Source organism: Rhizopus microsporus (genome assembly GCF_002708625.1).
Source record: "Rhizopus microsporus ATCC 52813 unplaced genomic scaffold scaffold_38, whole genome shotgun sequence".
NCBI lineage: Eukaryota > Fungi > Mucoromycota > Mucoromycetes > Mucorales > Rhizopodaceae > Rhizopus > Rhizopus microsporus.
In genome coordinates, this window is record NW_019671953.1 from 12,781 (window position 1) to 29,075 (window position 16,295).

At 36.4% G+C, this 16,295-nt stretch overlaps 3 protein-coding genes across 3 annotated transcripts; 2 read left to right on the plus strand and 1 right to left on the minus strand.

The window, feature by feature from the left end:
- The first annotated feature begins 917 nt into the window (after positions 1 to 917).
- RHIMIDRAFT_100694 (uncharacterized protein) lies at positions 918 to 2,838 on the plus strand. Its single transcript, XM_023605106.1, has 6 exons — positions 918 to 1,635; positions 1,687 to 1,758; positions 1,811 to 2,007; positions 2,059 to 2,142; positions 2,208 to 2,345; positions 2,398 to 2,838. The coding sequence occupies exons 1-6, from the start codon at positions 1,090 to 1,092 to the stop codon at positions 2,678 to 2,680; spliced, it is 1,320 nt and encodes a 439-aa protein (XP_023461039.1). The 5' UTR covers positions 918 to 1,089; the 3' UTR covers positions 2,681 to 2,838.
- Positions 2,839 to 3,288: 450 nt separating this feature from the next.
- On the plus strand, positions 3,289 to 6,378 carry RHIMIDRAFT_249349 (ras GEF; the record flags this gene model as incomplete). Its single annotated transcript, XM_023610606.1, has 6 exons — positions 3,289 to 3,835; positions 3,891 to 4,026; positions 4,084 to 5,164; positions 5,252 to 5,714; positions 5,770 to 5,773; positions 5,796 to 6,378. 6 exons carry the CDS (start codon positions 3,289 to 3,291, stop codon positions 6,376 to 6,378), a joined length of 2,814 nt encoding a protein of 937 aa, XP_023461040.1.
- A 6,536-nt stretch (positions 6,379 to 12,914) lies between these two features.
- On the minus strand, positions 12,915 to 15,966 carry RHIMIDRAFT_209457 (phospholipase D/nuclease; the record flags this gene model as incomplete). The annotated part of the gene is made up of 14 exons (XM_023607139.1): positions 12,915 to 13,135; positions 13,187 to 13,448; positions 13,497 to 14,088; positions 14,147 to 14,321; positions 14,377 to 14,452; positions 14,502 to 14,768; positions 14,821 to 14,897; positions 14,952 to 15,064; positions 15,118 to 15,232; positions 15,291 to 15,366; positions 15,418 to 15,519; positions 15,571 to 15,582; positions 15,655 to 15,715; positions 15,767 to 15,966. The coding sequence occupies 14 exons, from the start codon at positions 15,964 to 15,966 to the stop codon at positions 12,915 to 12,917; spliced, it is 2,349 nt and encodes a 782-aa protein (XP_023461041.1).
- Between the last annotated feature and the right edge of the window lie 329 nt (positions 15,967 to 16,295).

Genomic DNA, 16,295 nt, shown 5'->3' on the forward strand with positions numbered 1-16,295 from the left:
TTGGGATCCTGAAACTTTTGAAGTAGTTGCTCCATTACTTGCTCCAAGGCGACTGAAAGATTCTCATCTACGCACTGCAAGATCACTTGTTTGTGTTCTTCATGAAGTATACGCGAGCGACCGGTTTTCTTATGCTTTATAAAAATACTATCAGGATCCGTTTTGTACAGTTGAGCCCATCTTTGAGCTACGCGAACATGAATACCTAATTGCTTCGCAGCAGCTGAGGCACCCATAGCTTTCTCAAACACCAGTTTGAAGAATCTAGCTTTGTCTTGATCCGTATAGAGTGTGTACGCTCGCTTACTCGATGACTCCTTCATGCAAACATCTGGGTCATCTTTTGCATCTTCATCTGCCACAGAGCCTACATCGAAATTATTCTCCTGAGGCTGATTATGCAAATACTGAGTGTGTGAGCTAACTGTTTCTAAAGCATATCGCTCTTCATCAATATTGTAGTCCATAGGCTCAGGTCTACCGTATTCATCAACTGCATTACCGTGCCCGTCTTCATAGAAAATTTGAAAGCTCATATTGTAATACTCGGTTTTTAATGAGAAAGAGAGTAAAAAGAGATCTGACAGTGCTTTCATGCTTAATATATTCATAATTTGTACGACAAAGCTTCTACATATACGACATTTAGTTTGTCAGCAAGCGAAATCAACCAATGGTTAACATGACATTAGAATTTAACAAGCGCGGATTTTACTCTTGGCATTAGTGTCCATAATTTTTGGAAATACAGTATAATCATCAAATATCATACTTGCTACCGACATGCATCGTCCTTAATATCGGTGCCTAGAGAGGGGGAAGGGGATTTCTTAAAGTAACCACCTGTCCGTGACTGCTTTCCTCACAAAAATAAACACTCAACGCCTGTCAAAAAATCTTTTTTTAATATGTGTCATGTTTAAGTGTTTAAGCAACCGTATCGTCATTCGGCAATATAGACGATGTTTCTCAATCTCATCCTGCAGACGAACACAAGAGATTTTGCCAGACGAAAGACTAAAGGAGCTCGTAGCTGAACTTCAAAAGCCTTTGAATCCAGAAGACAATTCAACTGTCGTCCTGGCCACAATGGAATCCCTTCGACCAAGGCAAAAAGTGATAACAACAAATGAATATCAAAAACTGTATACATTGTTAAATAAATCATACAACAAGCATCAATTAGCTGAGTATTTGGCTTCAAAGCAAATGTATAAAAAGAACAGCACTAAAAGGAGCATGATAACTACTATATTGCAAAACACATGGGGCATAAAGACGAGAGAACAAGTACGAGAAGAAAGAAAGAAGAGAATAATCGAGCAATTCCCAGCATCTCGTCAAGAGTTATTTTTCATCATTGGAGATAATGGTAGCACTATTCGAAAAATTGAAGAAGCCAACAAGGTGAATGTGACCATTGACGTGACTCAGAGTCGGTATTTGATCGAAGGACAGCCAAGTGCAGTGGAAAATGCAAAGCGAGATATTCAGGGTCATTTGAAACTTGTTGAAGGACAAGTGCAAGTGCCAATAGAAACATTAGAAGATAGTCGATTTCGTTCTGAAATATCTCGTGTACTAGCAGGTATTTCCAAAGTATCAGGATCGTACATATCTTTGGACAATAACAAGGTAGATCAATCAAAATCTATTGAGCTCAGTATTGACTCTTTGTGTTTATAGTTTGTCTTCACAAGTCTATCTGACCACGCTATGGAAAATGCCAAAAGATTACTTAACTTGACATTGACAGAGGTTAGCTTATACATATGCAGATAATGAAAACAGTGTTGCTCATATTCTATAGCTAAATATGACAAGCAAAAAACCATTAGAGCAAGCCAATAAAACATTAGTAAATCAAGGATCAGAATTTAATTTGGTTCCTTTTCATGATTCTTTGGCTATGCCTATGTATGATCGACAATTTGGCTGGAGTAGATTAAAAAAGAAGAACGATTGCGAAAATAAGGAGCCTAACTTGATCAATCTAGCCGATCAGCAGTAAGTTTAACCACAAAAAAAAAAAAAGGAGTAATAAGACAAACATGATAGGACAATACAAATGGGTGAGATTAAGGAATTGTTACTAAGTGCGTTTAAACAAGAAGAATATAAGGACATATCTTTGGAAGCGAAGTAAATTTGATACATGGATAATATATATTTTTTTGTGAACTAACATTTCCCTTTTTTATCATCAGGTTTGGTCACTTACTTTGTAGAAATTCAATAAAGGCACAAATGACTCCTAACCTTCTTCAACCTATTTCAACATCTGACATAAACATATCATCACTTCAAGAACTCATCAAAAGCAATCAAACCACCTTCTTTAATGCGTAAGTTATACGGATAAAAAAAGGGGATCCTATATTTACCATTGCAAAATAGCATGCCGCCTGCTAAATTAGCATCGGATTTTATACCTTTCACTTCAGACGGAGGAGTGCATCAAAAGTTAATCAAGACCGAATATGTGAACAATGAACTATTGATGAGTGTTGATAATAATGACCAACCAAAGGATAATAATATGTTGAATAGACTTGAAGTTGAATTTATTATACAAGAAAATGGAAGCATGAAGTTTCATCGCGCTATTGGAGAAAAGAAGAGATCGGTTATTGATGTACTTGGTTTAACAAGGCAAGTAAAATTGATTTATAAAGTATGATAAACTAACAAGTTTATTTTTAGTGACATTGATGTTCGATTCATTGCCAGGCAGTTTATAGATTATTCAGCTGAGGATTTGCGACAATTATTTGAAAAGTTTAAATTGCTTAGGTTATTATATTAAACAGTGAAACATCAAAATCAAACTCACTATTTATAATAGTTATAGTGAAATGGTTGCCCCTCTTCACTATAAGGACATGACATTATTAGATGTGTCTCATATAAACAAGAAGAGATACTTGTATGCAAATGACAGCCTGATTTATATTAATCGTGTCCAGGAACAAGATAAAAGAACAAGAAGAACTGAAGTGGAGGTAATATAAAAACTAAAAAAAACATTTATATACTATACTCATCTATCAACGTATAGCTCGTATCTGTAGATCTCGTTACCTTGAATACACGTAATGCTGTAGAAAGATGGCCTTCGTTCTTGAATAATATATCAAATCTTGTTTACAAATGGAAATTATAGATAAAGTGTTTATTTATTTTTAATAAACTTGTTCATAGCCACATTATTACTATAAATAATTGTGTGCCCTCTCTTTCTTTTTTAACTCTCTTTTTTTTTTTCTTCTTACACCCTTGATTACCACCATGTCGACAAGAAAGAGGGCTAATTCCATCATTCCAGTTGAACTCATAAAAGACACCACAGACGGCGGAATAGAAAGAGCAGCTCTTGCCACGGTCTTTGGAGTGAAAGAGTACACGGAATCGAAAATATTTTGGAGTAGTGATAGTATTACCTCAGTTAGCTTTAAACCATTTGAGTCCCTTTGTAGTCTACCGACGATTCCGAAAGTCAGCGAATTTGGTGATATCTGGATAGAGACAGATAAAAGACATAGTCATCTACAGCATGAACAGCAGTGTCATGATCGAGGCATCCCACCGTTAGATCTTTCGGATTATCCCCTTACTTTATTTGACATTGTAAAATCAGATAATAGTCCGTGCATCATTTGGCGAAACACTTCGAATCAGTCACACCAACATGAAACAGTAGCAAGAAAAAAACATATCTGGTCAACTGAGTTATTTTCAAGAAAACAGGAACCAGTCGTCACAGATGTCCCTCAACAGAGAGAGATTGAGGCAGCAACGATTGAAAAATTAGTAGAAAAGATGACAGTGTCTCTTGGTAAATATGGAAGGAATATATGTAAACAACAAGATTTATGTGTCTCTTTATGCAGATTATGCTTTCATGACAGATTTTTTTCTTATTTACCGTATATTCATGACGCCCATTCAACTAGCTAAATTCCTTATCTCAAGATTCATGTGGGGATTGGAAAACGACGATGAAGAGAGATGTGTTACTCGTGTAAGGTACAAGTTGGTACTGTTATATGCATAAAACAGGTTTATGTACTCTCTCTTTGATAGAACGTTTGTAACCATCAGACATTGGCTACTGAACTATTATTTGCATGACTTTGTTCCAAATAAGGAGCTTCGAATCATTCTAACAAAGTTCTTGAACGAAATATCTCTTCATCCAGTCATAAAGCAGTCTCCAAGAGATAAACGTATCATAAAGACGCTAAGGCGGGTGGTTCGACGACTCAAGAAGCTTTATTATACGTCATCCACCGATGTTCAGGTCATTGAGCCACCACCTCCAACTTTTGAACAAGCAAGAGTAACGGAAATGGTCAAGGATAAATTATCCAAAAATACCATTCGTCAACGTATTCATGGTATTCATGTCGATAGACGGCATAGAGCAAACACAGCTATCAGGGATAAACAGACGGCTCCTGTTGTGGTGATCGGAAGTACACGCTACAACTCCACAACAGCACCTTTATACCAAACATCCACTCATAGTAGGAGCGCATCCTCATTACCTATAGATGAATCAAACTATATGAGTAGGACAGGGGTAAATAGAAACGAGCATGATTCAGATGAGTCCATAGGAAGCTATTTGACGCCAGGAACATCGGGCATTGAGGATGAGGAAGAAGACGAAGATGATGATGAAGAACAAGAACAAGAAGAACAAGTGCAAAAAGATGATATGACAGAACAACTCAATCAGAGACTTATGGAAGTTCGCCTACTACAACAGCGACTACAGCAAGAGCAAGAGATGGAAGATGCGGCGTTACAGACAGATTTATCTTTGCAAGAGCAACAAAAACTAGAAAATGCCAGAATACGTCGATCGTTTTATAATGCACAACTAGCAATACCTTCTATAACTTCTCCTTCCAGTGATAATATCACACCCATCATTGACGGTCCGACCAGAGATTATTTTGATCCTGAATTAAACACGTCAAAAAGACAAAAAGAAAAGAAAAAAGATAGTCTTTACAGTAATAGGATCGATAAACCATTACCTCCGATTTCAACAGGCCCAAGTCCCGCTGCATCCATTCGCTCTTATTTTAGTCATAAAGTGGATAACCAAAGCAAAGAACAATGGAAATTTGCAATCAAGAATAAGCACTCTGATAAAGTAAATGCGAAAATAGAAAAACGATGTATACTCTTCTGTATTTAATCTCTTGCTTTTGTTTTCTTTTTTTTTCTTTTCTTATACTAGTCTCTAAGATCTAGAATAACCGAAATGGATATTCCACCTAATAACACTTCATCTAGGTCAAATAACAACTATCAATCGATTTTACTAAGCTATCCAACGTCGGTAATAGCTCAACAATTTTGCCTCATTGAAAGAAACATATTACTTGGTATCAGTTGGGAAGAACTGGTTGATGTCCGATGGACCAAGATGCCTGCAGGATTACATTTGCCAAGTGAGTTCTATAATGACGACGATAGCGATGTGAGCGGCGAACAGTTCAATCAGCCTGGTATTTACTCACGAAAGAAAAGAATGAAACAGCAGCAAGAGAGGGAGAAAGATTATTCGGAAAGAGGTGTTGAGAAGGCCATTCATCGATTTAACGCAGTCTGTCAATGGGTGTCAAGTGAGATAGTACAGACAGGACCAATTGAAGCAAGAGTAAAGCTCATAGAAAAGTTCATCCGATTAGCAAAGGCAAGTTAATAGATGTTTAAAAAGTTGGGACACTTATATCTTTTTTTTTCTCCTTATAGAAGTGTAAGCTATATTGTAATTTTAGTACCCTTATACAGATACTCCTGGGTTTACAGTCTTCATCTGTTTCGAGACTCGAAAAAACATGGTCTATGGTAAGCAAGCGGGAAATGAAGGTGTTGAAAGAACTCTCTACGTTCACTTCACCGACGAAAAACTGGAAGAACCTTCGAGACAGTATGACACAGGTCGCAGAAGAATATGGAGAAACACCTACAGAGATTCAGGTAGAGAATATGGGCAAGAACGCAATCACAGTAAAATTGCCCTTTGGCGGATGTATTCCGTTTTTGGGCATTTACCTATCTGATCTTGTCTTTAATGCAGAGCTACCATCCTATATCCCTTCAAACTATAATCCCAGCGCCTTCCAAAGTCAACTGGAAGCAACAGTACTCAGCCAACCTTTGATTCATTTCAGAAAACACAGGATCACAGCAAGCATTATTAAAAAGGTCTTGATCTTTCAAGCACTGGCGAAGAGATATTCATTTGTAGAGAACTTGAATGATAAGCTGTATTTAACCTGTCTTCAAGTGCCATGTCTCGAAACAGACGAAATACAGAAAAGGAGTTATCAGATTGAATCTTTGCTTAATGGACAATAATCCCTTTCTTCACTACTTTTGTTTATTTACTTTTCTTTATGTCATAATAAATTTTTATTTGTAATACTTGTAATGAATTATGGTCGTCTTGAGAGTTAAAGTACTTAACAAGGTGTGCAATTGATCAATAACTTGCCTTTGATGTTGCAGATTACAGAACTAATGATGAAATGGCACTGTTGGATTGTTTGGGATGATTCCGAGGCTGTCCACTTATCCGTGATTTACCTGTATATCCTCTTGGACACTGTCGGGTATGCAAACTGTCGCCGTGGGAAGATGGGCCCATTAATCGGGGTACTGCCGTAAGGAGAGGACATGGCGACTATTACATTTCCTCCAGAGTAGCTCTCATAGGAAAGGCAACCCATGCTCTGTGGTACTACGCACCCCCGAGAGAATATGGCGCGCTTCCAATGCCTTGGTGAATTTTCAAATTACTGACTTTTCGGACGCTCGCGGCAATGCCTAATGCCTCCGATATGCCCAAGGTCACGGTTAGTGCTATTAAGATAAACTGAGAGTCATTTCATTCAATGACTGAGCACGTATAAATATGCTCCAAACAGCAAGAGACATTTTTTGCTCATCATATTGGGCTATATTCATTGATGATGGGGAAATGCTGATGGTTACTAGCCCTGATCCTGCAAAATGCTTGAGTAAATCCGGAATGAAGAGCAGTATTTACAATCCGACCGAGTCTGTGTAACATAAATTCTAATCCTTTAGGAATATCTGTATGGACAACGAATAAAGATTTGTGGTTAAATATCAATAATATTAACATCAAACAACGAAGAACAGAAAGAGGAGGGGATTAAACCAAATTTATTAATTATTTTATTACAGATATAGATTCCTCTTCGGAGCTTGCGCAAAACAAGTTAACCACCGATCAACGCTATACATGACAAGCTACTTTGTAAAAAAACATTATCAATCATCAATTATCTCGAGTGAAATATTAGTTGATGGCTCAGCCATTTTTTACAAACAAGATCTGAACGCGAATCAGTCGCGATTGAAACAGACAGGTCGGGTTCTGTATATATAGAAAGTATATTTGTCAATTCTTTTTTGTGTACTTTGTCAAGCTCCCTAAAGACATTTCAATTGCAGATTGGCGCAAATATCAGGGAAACTAGAATGGTAATTCATCACTGATTGTGGCCATCCAATGAGAACTGGAGCGAAAGCACGGTCAATTAAATCGCCGATAGATGAAGCAAATTTAGTGTACAAAAAGATCAAATATAGGGGTCCCTTTTCTTTTCTTTTCTCTTACAATTTTAATCTTTTTTATTTATAAACAAGAAATAACAAAAGAAAAGAAATGTAATGTTTGAAATGAACAAAAAGAAGAGTCAAGCGACATGTCCTGATGGTGGCGGGAAATCTTGTCGGCATACACTCATTGTCGTCGTTGTCGTTGTCGTCGCCTTGTGTGGTGCGTTGACTCCATTCTAGAAAGACCAGTAGATGTAGTTCAAAAAAATCATTCGAATCTACTGGTCAGTCTTCGGTAGACATTCCTTTATTCGGGCTTGCCTTATTCTCTTTGAAAAAAGCGACTATCTATTGTCTTTTTCTTCGGATCGTATTACTATCTTTTACTGCTGTCTTCCTAAAGGGGCTGTTTCTCTATTTTACTCTATTTAATGCTGCTCGGCTAATTATTAAACTCTGATCTCTGTATTATTTGCTTATAAATAAAATCCTTTTTTTGACAATGAAAAAGAAAGAAAAAAATTTTTCGACTGTTGTTTTGTAAGGAAATTTAAATAAAAAAAAAATAAAAACCATTTCATGTTAGACATTTAGTCATTTATAGGCTATGATAACACATTACTTCACGCTACATTTATTCTCTCCTCAATAACCCATGCTTTATGCCAGTCAAATTAGATAAAAAATCCAAAAAAAGTCGCGTCTTTTATCACTGTCTCTGGTTAAAAAAATCTAGCAAAATTTTGTATATTGTCTGCAGCTATCTATCATCATCTGGAAATTCTATACGTTGTACAAATGCCACGTTTTATTAATTGTCAAGCAAAGAGTAAAATATTAAAAAGACCAAAGAAGGGATTGAGATGCTTTTGTTGATGAATAAATTAAGTAATATCATATGTGTTTAAGGCTCAGTTTTAGTCTGGTTTTCCGTTTCTCGGCCTGTTGATGACAGCATCACTTAATCTTTGTAGAATGTATTCTTTTGAACAGACACGGGATCCCCTGATCATTTTTGCTCTTACTTTATCGTTATCAAAATTCATCAGGTGTATTTTATCCTCTTTTCCTTTTAAATTCCTAAGCCGCGGAGCTGAGCATTTCCATACGTTTGCAAATGATAACGAAACTATAGAAAAATGACGCGACATTTGAGGGGTTGTCTATATTCAGTCCTTCAAAAAGGGTAGTTTATACGGAGATATTAGCTACTGTAAGCCAACAAAATATGTCATATGCTCACAGAAGAAACTAGTTAAAAAATTTTTTGTCTAATTTCCCAATCAAATACGTGCACGCTTACTGAAAATTGCTTCAAAGGTTTGTGGAAGTAATTCACTTGTACTACACTACAAGCAGCCATAGTTAGACTGAACATATGTGTGAACATGTGTACAAACTTGTTTTCCCCTTGGGGACCAATACAAGAGCAATGCCGAGCATCTTTATAGACATAACTGAAGCAGATCCTACTAAAATGCAGATAGTGATGTACATAAAAAGATTGCGTGTACCATACACAAGTGCTACATTGGATAAAGAGCGAACTGTAACTATTGTCGTTCCTTGAAAAATAAATGTCGCTTTGCTAAATCTTTTTGTCGCGTCGCGTAAAAGGATTTAGCACTAAGTAAACACCAGGCACATGAAATGTCAGTTGATATCATGTTGTACTCTTTATTTAGTTTGTATTTTAGAGCATATGTTCCAGTATTAGCTTTTATTTTCACCAAGGTGCACCTTCTTATTCGATATTAATATAATGCCTCGTATTAAGCCCACAACACTGAGCCACAGCATCTGTAGTCTGTAGTATTTGATGGCGCGTCATATTAACACAATTGATTAGATGTTGACAGCATTTATTCTTCCGTTTAAAGACTGATTCCTCCTTTTGCCATGAATCTTTATCTTTCTCTGTTTATAAATGGCTGAAAAGTGGCTCATTTCATCCACCTGTACTTTTATGCTTTCGAGGTAAACTTATTTGTTGTACAATATCACAGACCACTTAATCACAATTGCTCTAGTGGAATCCTCGGCGGTCTAAAAAAGATATCGAGTACGAAAGAGCTTAACGATGTTGAAAAGCTTTATGAAAACTTGCCTAAGCTGCTCGAAAATATTCTAGAATCAAAGCAAAAACGAGTTTTTTGTGCTAGATTCTACAGCAAGATAAATCTCTTATTAACGCTACGGTGTGCACATAGTAATGTCTACGCTAAACTAGACGAGTATGTCTACTTTGATCAGCTGATTCGGTACAGAGGCAGCTATCTTGTTAGTGACATCGTGGTTTCCATCATCCGCCCGTCCACTTCTCACCACCTTCTTTACTTCACTAATAAGGTTTCATTAGCATTGAAATGGAGAGATGTAGTCATGGAGCAAGCATTATCATTAAGCAATAAAAAGCATACTTTTTAGTTGATAAAGTTTATTTCTGTACGTAATAGCAACCCTTTTGCTTCAGTAAATAGAATAGAAGGCAACAATCATTTAGATAGATAGTTTGAACACATCAACCCATGCGATTGAGCTAATGTTACGCATTTATTACTATATATACCTTATCATTGTTGAGTCTGGTATAGTAAGCTAAGACTCAGGTGAAAGAACATTTTTAGGATTGTTACTTTATTGAACGAGAAGCACAGAACATGGTAATGTAGAATAAGCCAAGTAATTAACAATAAGTATATTCTAAGTTTACTTCTTTCAATAAGCCTGTGTTGATAATAAAAAGTCTTCCTGAAAAAATTATACCTTTTACTTTTTCAAGCAAAGAGTAACAGGCGAATGTCATCAAGTTACTGTGTTTTTTATTAATTATTGACATTAATCTTATAAAATATTGTCATAAAATAAAAAAAAAAAATTATTTACGTAAAAAGATGACAAAGAAAAATACATTTGAATAAAACGCATCATGTCAAGAGAGAGAGAGATAATGAGTATATGTAGAAAAAGAGAGAAAAAGTATGTTAGTATTAGGGCATATATCCTAATGCTAGTTTTACTTACCACCAAGGTGCATTTTGTGGAGAGTAGCGATAACTACCCAGGATTATTTAAACAAAAAAAAAAAAAAAAAGGAAATAGGAGCAATCTGCTTCGTGACCATTCAATAATATGCACTGCCAAATATGACTACATGTTCTTCTGGTTTCGTGGAAAAACCTAATAAAGAATTTAAACTTTTGCAAAGAGACTAAAGAGGGCTATTTCTAATATTAAGTTAATTTCAACTCCAAGACAGCCCACCTGTTAGTATTACTGTCAAATGGGATAGTGAGTCATATTCTTTTTATATTTGTTATTACTCTGATAACATTACAATGGTTTCAATACGACATCTCAATTTGGAAATACAGTATATCCATGGATGTCAAGGCTGATACTACGAAAATATTCTTGGCGACTATGAATTTACATTTCGTACAGCATGAATTTTGTTCTCACCATTGGATGCATTTATTTTCGATCACAAGCGAATTTACTTTCCGGAAAGAGTGTATAGCTTGTAGAATAGGATGGCTGGACTAAGCTGCGTCTATCACTATCAAAAGTATTATCATTATTAAAGGAATAAAATGGAGAGTAGTTGATACATTATTACTACAGAGATATTTTGTCTTGTGAATGTGCCCATAAAGAAAATAGGACTGACCACCATAAAGTACACCCTCTGCATTTCACCACTCACAGCCAAAAGTCTCATGGATCCGACGTCGCTTTATAAAGGCGAAATTCAAATCAAGCCATAACAGTATAAAGCTTAGCAAAGTTAAGAAAAATCATTAAGCCCTTACCTTTGCATCTACGACGTACGCTTAAGGTGCAAATGTATAGACGTCACTATAAAGATGAAGTGCAAAACATGTCACAGCAATACAGAACTTGACAGAACATTGGTCTCGTGCCACTGACAAAAAAAGATTGAAGAGAAGCCTTAGCACAGGTATTTTCAAATCTGTCTGCGCAATCACTTTCGGATACAGTGTCGGGAAACGATGTGATCAGTTTGTACGACATCAGGGTCCTGAGCCTTCAAGGCCGTGAAGAACTCAAAGGACATTTTTTAATATTCTGCGTTTTATCTTGTGTTTAGTCTCTACACTTGTTTTCCAACATTTGTTCATATACGCGGTAATATGGTAACTCTATAACAAGACATATGATGTGTAGATAAAGTCTTGTATGGACTGTAGTACTTATCTTTGGCTAGATAAAGAAATCTAACGAGATGAAATGAGAATGGATTTATTCTGCTGTGTATACATTCTTTTATTTCGGATTTCACTCGTTTGTTCCTCCATATCTCACTTGTATTCATTACCATTAAACAGTCTATGGGCTTTATGTACATATGATAAACTTAAAATTCTGACGCATTCAAAATTAACCAAGTATCTTCGAATCTAGATCAACTCTTCCGTCAAGGCTCTTTGCTGTTCTTCCAATTGTTGATGCCCCAGCTTCTTTCCTCTATATTCAATTTCCAATTTAGCAAATAAATAGAAATTACGAGAGTTTATTTCATTGTTGTGATTAATTGTCACATTTACTTTAACAACGCATATTTGACAAATTTATTCATAAAAAGGCTGAGTTTGGCCGTTTTGTGTGATGTAATGGTCTGTTGTTCCTGACAAGCCCAGTTTACATTTATTGATTGTTTTACATATTATTACGTACATGTTTACTTTGACAAAAATACAAATTATGAAGCGAATTACTATTGTTACAGTCTTTAAGAAATAAATACAATATACACATATTCCCCCTTTTTCTCTCTTTCTTTAACAAGGACAAAACTCGGTGGAGTGTGGCCCCTCGCAGTTGAAGCAGGTGGTGACCTTGATATTCTTTAAATTAAGTGTTGGTTGCAAATTAGGTCTTGGGAATGAATTAAGAATTGAGCTTTCTGTTATCTCATTTGATTGCTGTTGTTGCTGACGTATGATAGTTGAAGTAGCTAAAGGACCAATGGCTTTACCTAATAAAGGCTTGCTTGTACTAAGTATAGATGCAAATGAGGATAGTGGAAGAGGCATGGTTAAGTTTAAAAAAAAAGAAAGGAACAATGCTCTCTCTAAAAAGTTTTTCTCGGTTGAATAAAATATCCGGAGACCGTTGAATTTATTTAAAACAGCGGAAAACAGTTTTAATCATAGAAGAGATAGATGAACGACATCTTCCCTTGTTGGCTTATCCTCTGATCCCCATGAACCACGTTTGCGTACTGAAAAAAAATCAGACACTTGATTTTATTTTTAGCAAACTATATTATGTATAATGATGGTTTAAGTGTATAATTCTTGTACAGCTGTTCCTACGATGGGTAATGAGCTTCCTTGCAGGTCTTCAAAACGTAAAAATTGGGTAGGGAACTCAACAAGGTGACCATGAATCTTGTCCAAATTTTCTCTGATTTCTTGAACAGGCATACTGGGATCATAAACATGACCAAGATTAATCTTGCTTGGATCGGGGTAAAATGCATGATATTCATCCCAGTTTGTCACTAAAAGATACTTGGTTATTTTTGGATTTTCCATTTTAATTAAGTACTTACATGTATCATCAGGGACACAGTGAAAAACGTTACGGAAAGCAAGGGTATTTGTTGCTGCAGTCTTGTTCCATCGTATGAGTGTTTCTTCATCAAGAGGATCCATCACCCAGTGGTCCTCCTTGGTCTGAGTCAAATCCACGTGGGGCACAGGCAATGGCAGCATAGCCGGTGTAACAAAATCCATTTCTTCCTCTTTGATCAGACCTAAATGTTCTTTCCACAATTGACGTCGAAGGGTAGCTGCGAATCTACTTGCTTCATACTATATAGTCATCATTAGCTCCAATACAGATAGTAAAGCTTCCCTTACTGGTTGATTGTTCATACGAGAGAGTATCATCTCTTGGTCTTCCACAATAACTGCAATTTCTGAGTCTCGATCACCGCATTGTGAACGATCGTTCAGATTAGCAGAGCCCATGATAACCACACGATCATCTGCAATAAGTAGTTTTCCATGAATGTACAGTTCTTCTGTTACATAATCACTAGCTTCTTGCTTTTCATGGATATCATCTCTAGGCTGATAATTCGCCCTGTCGCTTACCCAAGGTTCGTTCATCACCTTATGTCCACCATCCATCGCATCTGGTGCAATTGACGTAGCAGCAGTGAACCCCTCTCTGGGAGGTCGATCTTGTGGAAGAACAAAACCAGCAGGTGGAATTTCCTTTTCCTCTTTTTCTTGTTCATTCAAAATGACTCGGCCTAGGGCATCATAAGATGTATATCCTGCGCTTCTTGCAAGCATTTCTTCGACTATAGGGCGATTGATTCGGTCATAGCTTCTTAAGCTGTAAAAGCGAATGTAATCTTCGGGGTTTATGTTTGCTTTTCGAAGCTTTTCATAAATACTTTTAGGTCCACTACATATGGAAACGTATTGATAATACATAACCAGTCTAAAGAACACATCATAGTGTAAGTTATGACTGTACATGTATGTTATAAAAAGAATACCTTGCTGTAGCTGCATCCTTGGTGCTTAATTCAGCGGGGAAAGCAGGCATCAAAGGAATCAGCACAAAAACCTTGAATTTTTCTTGTTCCTCGTGAGCTTTAATAATACGGTTCACAATGGCAGTTCCAATTTGATTTTTTATGATGTAATTATCATCTTTTTCAGTTGTTGTAACTAAAAAAGACATATAAGGACACGTTTTTCATGCACCTACTTTTTATAGACTTACTAAAGAATTGGTTTTCTATGTAAATGTAATGCTTTGCTTGTGTAATGACATCAATGTAAGCGTTTTGAATAGAATGCTATGGTGAATGAGAGGGGCTGCTCCTTTTAATCAACAGTATTGTATACCTCTAATTTAATGCCTGAACTCCATTCTGCGCTACTACGAAGTACTTGAACTCGACATGTGCCTTGAACGCCATGGGTTGAGTGACCATAGTGGTAGGATCGCAACAATCTACTCTCCAGAGGGATCTTGAAGTTTTGGTAACTACTGTAACCACCAGCAGGTGGCTTTAGGAAAGGCACATGTCTTTTGTCCAGTGCCTTTGATTGCTTAATAAAATTCCATCTGTCGCAAAAGTGACGTGCAACATCCAAGACTGGATGACCTAACTATTTCGATTATGGTTAAATATTATCGACTTTTATTGTTCATTGTACTTACCATGCATAAGGCCATGTCGTGCCAAGGCATTCTAGGAATAACTGTCTTGTCTACAAGTCTCAGATCCCATTCATTAACTGAGATACTCTTTGGTTATACATATATCTAATTCAACATCATATCATTCTTACCATGCTCAAAGTCTCGTAAGCGTGCATCACTATAATCTTGACCAGGGAATATTTCTAAAGTAGGATCGGATGAATGAAAGTCTGCTAACCGGTGTGCATGCGTATCCCAGCGTCTATAATAAAGATTAATATTTCTGATATTATCTTGCCTTTTTGTTATTATTACCCATAGCATAAGTCAATTCCACCCACAAAGGCAATACGATTGTCAATTACAACAAACTTTTCATGATGAGACCAAAAGAATGTTCCTCCGACTGCATGATCAGGGTGCCTTTGCACTATGCTCATGATCAGTAACGCACGTGCATTATGCATAATCTTTTATGCACACTTTACCTACAATATTCTCATGCAAATCCTGTAATTTCTTCTTCGTATAGGCACTATCCAGTGTCATTGCCATCTCGACTTCCTGAACGTAGTGTTTAGATAGTGCTCATCCTATAGTGTATCCCTGTGATACCTTGTATACAACAATGTAAATAAGAACACCTTCTTCTGCCTTTCTCTTTAGTAAATTATCAATTCGATATTGCGGATATTTGGCTGGGGGTCTTCGGAGGTACTAAGAAACTTTCATTAGAGGAACTATTTAATATAACGATTTTTGATTTACCAGCTCTGGTGACTTTATATTTTACAGAAAATAGAAAAAGGAGTCAATAGGTGAATACATTTCTATTTCTTTCTTGTTACTTACCAGCCACCAATCTGCAATAAAGATGACTTCTTTTGCATTCTCAATAGCTTCTGATACAGCCCTGTAACACATATCATAAATTGGATGTCAGGTATAATATAATTTTGATTACCAGCAATAATCGTGGCCATCAATAAAAAATTTAACCATTGCATCATGCCTTACGGGAGCAAATGAATCATATCTGTGCCCTTCAGCAAGATATTCCTCCTCTTCCTCGTCTAGTTTACTAGCATCTGGATTGACTATACAGCTTACTGTTTCTCGTAGCTTATGTTTAACTTTGTTGGCTAAATGGTTTATAACTGGCATAACAGGATGGTATATAAAGAAGAAGAAAAAAGAGGAAAAAAAGAGCTCTATTGTTCTATTTTAGGTTGTGACCTCATTCATCCTATCGGTGTTACAAAGTCTCTTACGCGTAAACCTGCATGAGCTTAAGCCTTTAAACATACTCACTCTGTATTTGATATTTAATCGTTTCTATGATAGGCGTCATCATTCAAACAGCAGTAGTATAATCATTTTGAAAAGGTACCCAAACGGACAACTGACTTAAAATAGAAATAAAAAAGTCTCGGCTGTGACACTATGAAAGCCTCATGTTTGTGTGTGTATGCGTGTCATAACTGTGAGCCTTT